Source organism: Lepus europaeus, chromosome 1 (genome assembly GCF_033115175.1).
Source record: "Lepus europaeus isolate LE1 chromosome 1, mLepTim1.pri, whole genome shotgun sequence".
Classification (NCBI taxonomy): domain Eukaryota; kingdom Metazoa; phylum Chordata; class Mammalia; order Lagomorpha; family Leporidae; genus Lepus; species Lepus europaeus.
In genome coordinates this window covers 175,719,107-175,729,367 of record NC_084827.1, presented here as the reverse complement: position 1 = coordinate 175,729,367, position 10,261 = coordinate 175,719,107, and the positions used below count along the sequence as shown (strand labels likewise).

Genomic DNA, 10,261 nt, shown 5'->3' with positions numbered 1-10,261 from the left:
CTGGAATCACGCGTGGAGCTGAGACAAACTCAGGCACGCTGATACGGGATGTGGCCACCCAAGTGGCACCTCATCCGCTGCGCCACATGTCCACTCTCGTCCCCTCTCCCCTGCTTGACTGTCCGCTCTGCCCTGTTTGTCCTCCCTCCCCTGATGGTGTTTGCTGGATCACCTTGAACTAAGGCTCCCGCCTTGGCTTTTCGGGAGCTAGACAGAAAAGCCCACCAGGCACCAGGCACCAGGACTGACCACAAGGCTGCAGGCCACGTCGCCACCAGGCCAGGTGGAGCCCAAGGAGTCATTTCCCAGAGCAGTAGAGTTCTGGGCACAGGGCCTCTGTACTCCCACATGCAGGCCTGAGAAGGCGCCCGCACTTCCGCACCTGCTTTGTAAATCCTCCTTTTAGAGGGAAAGGATTCGCACAGAAAGAGGCTCCTCCTTGAGTCTAGGGCTCCAAACAGGAAAAACAGGCTCCCCACCCCCCACTCTGTTTCACCTGCGGCTCAGACAGTGCCCAAGGCCTCCTCCCCATCCCCCGCCCCCAACCTGACCTCCGGACCCATCACCCAGTCCCGCTTTGGCATCTCGAGGAAACACACTAAAGGAACAGAATCCTTTTTTTTCTTTTTTTGGCTTTATTTTGGTGACAGGTGAGATCCGTAGATGGAAAGTGGATCTGTAGGAGAAACGAGGGCAGAATCGTTAGCTCGGCTGACTCCGGGCGCTGGGCGCTCAGGGCTGGCCAGCTTCACACCCCCCACAGCCCCCCTGAGCCATCCGCAGAATTATTTGGCATGCAAATTTCCCCCATTCTGCACACGGGCAGGGAGTGCTTTTCCCCTCCGGCTGGCTGTAAAGCCCTTTGCAAAGTGCCCACTCAGCACCAGGGGCTTCCTCTGGTCCTACCCCTCCCCCAGGAGCCCCCGGCGGCCACCACACAGACTCCAGGCCCCAGAGGTGAGCCATGACGGCGAGTTCATGCTCCTTGGGCAAAGATGCTTTTAGACATTCCTAAAATTGGCCCATCCTCCCTCAGCAGGTGCATTAAAAGCCAAAGACTCGTCCCTGCTCCTTTTCCATGAAGCACCCCCTCTCCCAACACTGCTCTCCTATGGCTCAGGGCGCCTTCATTGGCCCCAGCACAGCTTCCCAGGGCCTGGAGCCAGCAAGCCCCGCCCTGTCAAGTCCATCCTGCAAACAGCCACCAAATCGCCTTCCAAAGACTTCTGCCTGTTGGCGGCTGCCCCTCCCACTTATCTTGCTTCTTCCTCGCTGGCAGGGGCCTCGACTGGTTTGAATCTCACTCCTCTCGGCCACGCTGGGGGGAAGCCAGCCCAGTCCCAGCCCTGAGCGGAGACCCAGGCTGGTCTAATCCGGTCACTACGACTCATCCCCCCTGGCTTTCCCTGACCCTTGCTGGTGGCGCTCTCAGAAGACTCCTCTGTCCCAAAGTGTACAGTGATTGAGACACGGACGCGACCCCACAACCTGGGCTCTGGCAGAGGTGAGACTGGAGCCTGCAGGGTGCTTCCAGCACCCCTCAAACGGCTCCCTGCCTATGGGATCGGTCGCTCCACTGCGTCCCAGGCAGTTACTGGCAGTGCAGCAAAAGCAGCAGGTCACGTGGGGAGCCACCAGCAAGGCTGGGGGGGGGGGGGGCTGGGGAGGAGCCTGTGCCCATGACTGGCGCCTCCTTCAGCTGTGCTGAGCTGTCCCACAGCAGCTCTGACCCAGAGTCAATCTGTCCCCTGCGTGGTTTCATGTGGCCCCTGGGGCCACACCCTAACTCTGTGTCCAATCCCTGGGCCTCTGGGAGCCCCAAGTGCAGAAAGAGAAGTCCCTGGTGTCACTGCTTGGGGCAGAAGAAAGGGGCTTGGCAGTGGGCGGCTGTGACACTGAACCTGTAGGACTCTGGGTGCTGTGAGTGATGGCAGCCATGACCCAGTCCCAACACAAGAGGTCTCTAGAGGCCAACATGCAGCCCGGGCCATGCGGTGGAGACAGGACCGTGCGAAGCCTCGTTTGCCACCAGTACAGACCTTCAATTAGTCACACGGACAGGCAAAGGGATGGGAAGATCCGAACCCAGCTCGCCCACGCCACGCCCAGGGCCAACTCCAGTCCCGTCCTTTCCTCTCCCGGTCTCCTTTCCCTTCCCGTCCTCTCCCCCCACCACCCACCACACCTCCTCCATCTCCTGATGCATCCCCCCAGGGCTCAGGGACCCCTGAACTCTGCTTTGGGGTATTGGACACCATGTTAAGCAGTGGGGCCCACTTCCATCAGCCGTCAACCCTCTGGCTGGCGTGCAGAGTCTGGGCTCGGGTCCGGCCTGGCTCAGCACCTAGCACCTGCTGCTCACGATTTGGACACAGAGCCCTCAGCCTTGAAGGCTGCGACACCATCAGGTGCCTGTGTCCGCTGGAATTCCCAAGCGTTTCCCTCGTTGAGTGTTTATAGTTCCCGCTAGTCTGTTTACAGTGAGTGATGGAAGTTTCCATTGAGATGCCTTTTAAAATACATGCACCAAAAGGCAGGGGTTTGGCACCGCGGTTAAGACTCTGCATCCCATATCCAAGTGCCTGGGTTTGAGTCCCGCCTCTGCTCCCAATTCCAACGTCCTGCTAATGTGCACCCCGGGAAGGCAGCAGATGATGGCCCAAGTATTTAGGTTTCCACCACCATGTTGGATGGAACATCTCTGTCTCTCTGCCTTTCAAATCAATAAAAATGAAGATAAGTGCATTTAAGTTGAACAGTAAGATAATGTAAAGAAAACATGGAGTGACATTATAGGTGTCAAAGGTCGGGGAAGTTTGGGAACCCCGAGGTGAGAGATGATGATGGTGATGACGATGATGATGTAGCTCCTATGTTGTGTGTTTGTCCCACTCCAGGCCTGTGCCAAGTGTCTTAACGCGCATTCCCCCCACCCGCACCACCACAGTGAGAGCTTTGCTGTAATTATCTGCCCTTAACAAGGAGGCGGGGACAGCCCGGGTGCTAAGGGCTTTCCGGCCCCAGTTCCGCCCACCTCCAGTTCTGAGCGCCGCTGCAGGATCCAGAAGACCAAGTGCTCCAGCTGCCGTGACCAATGTCTGGCCGCCGCCCGGCCCAGGCCCTGCCCCGGCATCCCGCACAGCCCCTGCCCTTGGAGGTAGCTCTCATTCTCCCCGCTGGGGATGACCCTGTCCAGAGGCTCAGAGGCGTGTCCTCGGCACCCAATATTCAGGTGGCAGAGTTGGCTGGAACGCACCAGCCCCGGCTCCAAACCCAGCCTCTTCCTCCAAGCCCCAGAGAGAAGTCACATGACCAGCTCTTATCAGTCCCCACAGTCCCAGGAGGAGGGCACCGTTATTGTCCCTAGTTACAGATGAGGAAACTGAGGCTCTGAACTGCGCACTTCCTGAAGCTCCGGGCGCTCCTAGTCCTCTCCCATGAATGCCCCCTCCGTAGGTGGCACAGCCCCAGAAGATGCTCAGCTCTCCCTGTTCCCCGCACCTGCTCCCAGCACCATGCGGGGGCGCTGTGGCCATTACCTGTCCCCTTCTGTGACTGCTGGAGGCTGGGGAGGAGGGCTGAAATGCTCCCATGACCCCGCCCACCGCCCCCACCCTCACCCACCAACACCATCACTTAGAGTAAGCATTCACCCAGTGTGGCCGTGGGAGTGGGTACGGCTGTGGATGCTCGTGGTGCTCCACCTACATCCCCTAGCTGGGCTCTGCACCAGCGCCTGTGCGTTCTGGACTTGGGCTACTCACCTCTGAGAGCTGCCCCCTTCCCCAGGAAATCGCTCCCTGCCTGGCGGGAGCCGCTGTCGCCACAGACAACCGTGGCCGCATTCGCCTGGTTCTTCCAGGGGTGACCGACAGAGGGCGCCAAGGAGCAAGCCACTTGCCTCCTTGTGTTCCAGGGCCCGCCAAGGGGTCAGGCTGTGGCTCTCTCTTGCTGCACCCCCCTGCCTTTCCCCCAGGAGCAAGTCCTCAATAAATCCTGGGCCTGCAACCCCTGTTTCTGGCTCTGCTTCTGGGGGCCAGCGGAGAGGACAGTGATGGGGAAGGCAGACAGCACAGAGCTGGGGTGGCCGGAGGGGGCCTAGGGTAGGTAGGACCGGAAGTGGCAGGAAAGGAGGCAGGGAGAAAGCTCCAAGGACAAGCTCTGAGCAGGGACAGGAACTCTGCCCACCCCTCCCATGACCTCCCAGCTAGCACCTGTGACGGGGGACTGTCCCAGGGAGCAAGGATGAGGTCAGTAACGGGATCCAGAGCACCCGGGGCTGCCTAGGGCTGAGCGGCCTTGTTCTCAGGGGGGGGGGGGGTGCACCCACCTGCCGGACCGAGGGCCTGGGGGCTTGTTCACAAGGATTCAGCGATGTAGTAGGCAGCTCCCAGGGCCCCCAGAGCCACAGCCACAGTCCCGAGGGCATGGAGCACGTGAGTTACGATGTCCGGATGAGTGTTTTCTTGAAGGTCGTCTGTGAAGCACAGGACAGCGGGGTGTGGGAATCGGGCTGGGGTGCCCGACCACGGCCGGACCAGGTGGACATGAGGGGGCCCCCATCTCCACCCTGTCCACTTCCTCCCAAGGGAACACTGAATGCCCACGAGTCCCTGCCACAAGACCCGTGGGGCCGGAGGATGAGTGGGCCCGGGATGCCGGCTGCCCTGGCACTCGGGGGTGCGGGGAGGGCAGGGGGCAGGTGACAGAGTCGTCGAGGCTGCCGTGGGCCAGGCCATGTGCTAAGCACCTCACTCCCAGTGTCTTCCACAAGCCTCACAACAACGCTCGGAGGTTGGGGTCCTCCCTGAGGGCCCCCAGGAGGTCATGGCTCCACTACAAGGCAGAGGGGGTGATTAGGCCAATAACTGCATGAAAGCTTGCAAAAGTGCCCATATCCATTTCGATAAAAAATCCTACAGGAGCAGGTCCTCGTTAAATGTGAGTGTGCATTGAAAGCCAAAAGCCAACACTACAATCTGCTGAGAAGGCAAATATCCTGGCAAGGATGCTCAGATGGGAACAGGATGATGACCACGGGCCCCTGGAGCCCAGGGCAGAGGCAGGCTCGGCCTGGTGTGGAAGCCGCGCTGTGCTGTGTCACAGCTCCATCTCTAACACTCTAAGGCTAAAGTCTCTGTTCCTGTTTCCCTCTTGCACCTGGAGGCCTATGCCGCTGCTTCCCTGCATCAACCCATCGCACAACCCGGAGCAGGTAGGCAGTGATACCAGCAGGCAGGGGATGCTGGGAGCGGTGGGCGGGGTGGGGGCGGGGGTGGGGCCTCCCTGGACATGGATGGGACCTGCCACCCAAGGCAGCAGCAGCCTGGACTCATGGGAGCTTTGTGCAAAAGAAATGAAGGGCAGATAGCATGGGTGACGCCTTAGGGGATGCCGCCAGCAGGTACAAGACGCCCAGAGACAGCCTGGCACACCCAGGCAGGGATGAGGGTGTGCTGTGCTGTGGAGTCAGAATTCCTTCCTAGCAACAAACGCCCTGAGGGAAACCAACACACAAGGCAAGAGCTGGAAGCCCTCATCCACCAGCATGGATGCAGAAGAGGAAAGAGAAAGCCCTGTAGGAGCCGTTCCCAGCAAGCAGGAAAACCGGCTCCTCTCTGGGTAGGGGCGTGGGTTCCCCAGGAGGGCAAGGGCCTGGACTGCCGACCCCAGGAAGTGGCAAGGCTTCCCGGAGGAAGATAGCGCGTGGCCGCTGGGGACACAGCCTGGCCCTGGGAACCGAGTGCCCCGGGGCTCCAGCCCCCCACACGCTCCGGAACCTGTAGAAGGTGAGGAGGCTTGGGCATCCTCTCCCTGGCACGAGCTGCCAGTCTCGAGGCAGAAGGACATCGAAGATACGGCTGTGGCACAGCCCCAGACGTCGCCAGCAAGCAGAGCTGCCCGGGCAAGCAGCACAGGGGCAGGAACGTGGGCTCGAACAAGTCAGCTGCCCTAGGTGGACAGAGAAGGAGAGAGTTGCGGGGTGCACCTGCTTCCGGGAGGCCGTGGGGGCAGCCTGGAAGACCATCCCAGAAGAATCCACCTGCAGCCGTGGTGATGCAGGGTGACCTGGGGAGACTCTAGACTTGATAAAGGCAACATCAGGGTTTCGAGTTGGAACTGCCCACGCGGGACAGCTCTTCCGGAAACTGTTCTCTTACCAGACGGGAGAGAAACTACGCACGATGGAAAATGGCTGTTTTACACCCTGGGGTGCACCTGGCACCAGCAGCTGTACTAAGGACACCAGTGTGTCCACTTCCCATCCTTATCCCCCTCTCTGAATTGGCCCAAGTGGCTTCTGACTCAGTCTCGTTCTATAAATAAGGAAACGGAGGCTTTGCAGCAAGGAGATCCTGGCCGTGGACTTCAAGTCAAGGTTATTGCCAACTCTGCAGTCCGGGGTGGGGGTGGGGGACTCTTGCCATGCAGATCGGCAGGAAGCGACGCGAGCAAGACTGCGCACCCCACGAGAGGCAGCGCCGAGGTTCCCGGTACGAGGCCAGCCTTGTTCTGTCGACGGGTGTGTGCTGATGGCCTCAGAAGGCACCCCCTGCTCTGGCGTGCAGTCCTGGAAACACCACCCCAAAGGAACCTGCCTTATCTGTCCTCTGCTGCAGATTCCAACAGAACTCAGGGACGGCGCCCTCTGCTGTTGGGAAAGCGAATTTCCGGCTGGGTATTTCCCAGGTCCGAAGATTGACCCTTAGAGTGTTGAGTCAGAACGAACTGCCCCTGAACAGCCTGCAGAGCACCGCAGAGGGGCGTCTGCTGAGACCCTCGGACAGGGGTCTCGGCTCAGTCTGGCTGGGTAACACGTCGTAGCCGTCTGGAACAGCACCGCGAGGTCCTGCGACACCCACGTTCCTTCTCACATCTGGTCCTGGAATGTCCTTAAAATCCGCGGCTCTAGGTCATCTCCAAGCTGTGGGCAGTCGGCCCTCCCTTACCTCAAGCCTACTTCTCGGGGCCAAACCAACGTGTGCTCACTGGGTAAGGGCAAAGGAACTTTTGTTCTCATGGGATACATACATCCCAGCATCTGACCACTTTGGAACACTCCCCAAGCCTATGTGAGTCACGTTCTGCCCTAATCAACCTTACACGCACCTCCGTACAGAGGCTGTCTAATTCCTTGACTTCAGTATCCTCTCGTCACTGTCATCTAATTCCGGAACAGCTTCCCCCTCCCCCTACCCCACCCCAGTCCTCGGCAATAAATCTGCCTGCTCTTGACATTTGCAAGAATGGGATCCTACGGCGTTTGTGCTTGGAGGGACTGGCTTCTTTCGCTTAGCCTAAGGTTTTTAAGGTTCATCCGTGTTGCGGCATGGGTCGGCGCGTCATCTTGCAAGCAGTACTTCATGCCACCTTTTGTTTGTCCGCTCATCGGGTGATGGAAATTTGGGTTGTTGCCACTTTCTGTGATGTTGCTGCTCTGAACACTCACGTGCACGTGTTTGTGTGGCCGTACGGTTTGTGAATTCTCCTGGCTATACACCCAGGCCATGTAACTCCATGTTCCCTGGGACAATTCCATGCTGCCTCCCATAGCGGCTGCCTCACTACCCACACAGCACGAGGATCCCAATCCTCCACCTGCTCTCAGCACTTGTGATTGCCTGTGTTTGTGATGACAGCCTTGGTAGGAGGCTTGTAGTTTCTTGGGCTACACCATTTTCCACATACAAAAAAATCTCCAGCCTTTCTTCCCACTCTGGTTCAAAGGGGGAAATCCCTTCGGAAGAAGTGTAGGACGTCCAGCGGGACCACAGATGAGCCTCCAGCGTTTCTCCCTCTGCTCCTCTCTGGACACAAGTTTCATGCACTCTTTAAAAGATTCAGGAATAGAATGTTTGGCTTCCTACAGATTCCAGTTCTGAAGGCCTTAATACAGAAAGGTTCATCTTGGTGGTCGATGACCATGATATATGCAACACGCTGTATAAACTCAAAGGCATCCCATAATGTCAAGAACAGATTGGGAGCTGGTGCTGTAGTGTAGCAGGTTAAAGCCCTGGTCTGCAGTGCTGGCATCCCATATGGATGCTGGTTTGAATCCTGGCTGCTCCACTTCTGATCCAGCTCTCTGCTATGGCCTGGGAAAGCAGTAGAAGATGGCCCAAGTCCTTGGGCCCCTGCACCCATGTGGAGACCTGGAGGAAGCTCTTGGCTCCTGGCTTCGGGTCAGCCCCGCTCCGGCTGTTGCAACCATTTGAGGATGGAAGACCTCTCTCTCTGTCTCTCTCTCTCTCTCTCTCTCTCCCTACTTCCTTCCCTCCCTCCCTCCCTCTGCCTCTCTGTAACTTTGCCTTTCAAATAAATAAATAAATCTTAAAAAAAAAAAAAAAAAAACACAGGTTGATTTCCAGCCACAGGAATGTCGCTGACTTGGCACTTCCTTGGATGGAGCACTGTCACTCGCACGGCTCATTTTTTTTAAGCCCAAGCCATCCCAGAGGGAAATAAGCTATGGCCTGCTCAGGGCCATGGAGCCATGGGCACTGGCTCAGGGCAGATGCCAGGGAAGATCACACAGGGACCATCTTCCTACGGGGGGGGGGGGGCAGCAGGCCTCTTGGGATGGAACAGCCAGCGCTGTGAGCATCCTGGAGTCAGTGCTGCTCCGGGGGGACTTGTCCGACCCCCGTGAGCCTGTTTCCCATCCATACAACAGACGCCACACTATACCCCCGGGATAGGCCGACAGATAAAAGGTGGTGACCCGAATGCTGGCTGCACGGGACACGCTCGGTGACAGATGTTAGCCATCACCGTTATTGCTAGTAGCACCAAGCAGCCCACTTGAGTTCCCGCTACACAATCCAGCGTTTATTCAGACTCCGTTCGGCTCGCCAAGAAGATGGGAGCCACTTTTCCCAGATAACCGTCCCATTTCCAGACAGAGCTCACCGTTGGAAAGCTTTTATGTTAAGCGGGAATCCATCTGTCTCCCGTGCCCCCTCTGGGAGGGTGGCCGGTTTAGCAAATGAAACTGCAGGATGTCCATGCGATACTTGGGACACACAAACTAAGACAGTCATGTGCTGCTTGTCTGAAACTAAAACTGAGCTGGGACTCCTCCTTCTCTGGCTGGCCTGCCCCTGGGCCTTCATCGGACCATGGCGGGAGAGGGGGGGTGGTCCGGGGGTGGGGGTGGTTGCAGCACCGAGGTCGGCTCACCTCTCCCAGCAGACAGGTCACCTCCTCCAACCCCCATACGCCACCTGGCTCTCACCTCCCCCGGACCCCCTCATTTCCCACCACCCTGCACCATCTTCTTCAGACTGGTTTGTTAGACATCTCTCCAGCCCACGAGGACAGCCTGATGTGGACACGGGAAATCAGGACCTAATCTACAGCTGAAACATCTATGGCTACGAATTCGGCCTCGATTGCCGTTTTTCAGCAGTCACAAGGCCCTGCTGACTTGATGGCCCGGTATTACCAAGAAGCCAAGATAGCGGTGAATGCCTGTGCATGAATGTCTCCCACAGCAGGACCACAAAAACCAGGACTTCTGGTTTCCCAGGCCAAGATAAGAGAGAAACCTTCAGTACCCGCAAGGGCACAGTTCCAGAACACGTGCTCAGCTCCCATCACCGCCCCTCCAGAGGCCTCAGGGGTGGCCCGGGGGCTCCCTGGGCAGAGAAGCTGGGACAGCTGCCCACCTGACTTCCGGGAACTGCCGGAGCTGGAAGGCTGTCCGCTCGTTTTCCGGGAGTGCGGGGCTGGCTTGGCGTTACTGTCCGGAGACAACAGGCTCCCAGAGGAGTGGCGGCTCTCGGGGTCTGGAGGCGCCTGGGCCGTGGGCTGTTGGGGAGCGGACACTGGGCGAGGTTGCAGGGGAGCGGCCTCCGGGCGAGGCAGCTGCGGGGCAGGGGTGGTCTCGGGGCGTGGCGGCGGCTGCTGCTGCGCTGGCTGCAGTGGCTGCGGCTGCTGCACGCTCTCCAGGCTGGGCTGCTGTGGCGTGGAGTTGGAGCTGGCATGCTGAGAGTTGGAGTCCCGGTGGCGTTTGGCCTCTGATCGTTTCTTCTTGACCTTCTTCATGGTGGGGCCTCCCAACCCAAACGTGGACCTACATGGAGCTGCCTAATCCCTGGCTCCCTCCTAGAGGGGCCCAGCGGCCCTCTGCCCTCGGGGTGCGATTCTGGCCTCTGACTGGCCCCAGGCCCCACTGCACACAACAGTCACCCTCTCCTCCTGTGAGGTCACAAAAGCCAGGGTGACGCCTAGGGCAGTGCTCAGGGGCAGCTTTCTG

General features: G+C 58.8%; 1 protein-coding gene across 1 annotated transcript; it reads right to left on the bottom strand.

The window, feature by feature from the left end:
- Positions 1–614: 614 nt before the first annotated feature.
- On the bottom strand, positions 615–10,050 carry SPATA3 (spermatogenesis associated 3). Its single transcript, XM_062202350.1, has 5 exons — positions 9,946–10,050; positions 9,672–9,888; positions 5,781–5,952; positions 4,331–4,477; positions 615–676 (listed from the first exon to the last, which is right to left on the bottom strand). Exons 1-4 carry the CDS (start codon positions 10,048–10,050, stop codon positions 4,369–4,371), a joined length of 603 nt encoding a protein of 200 aa, XP_062058334.1. The 3' UTR covers positions 615–676; positions 4,331–4,368.
- Between the last annotated feature and the right edge of the window lie 211 nt (positions 10,051–10,261).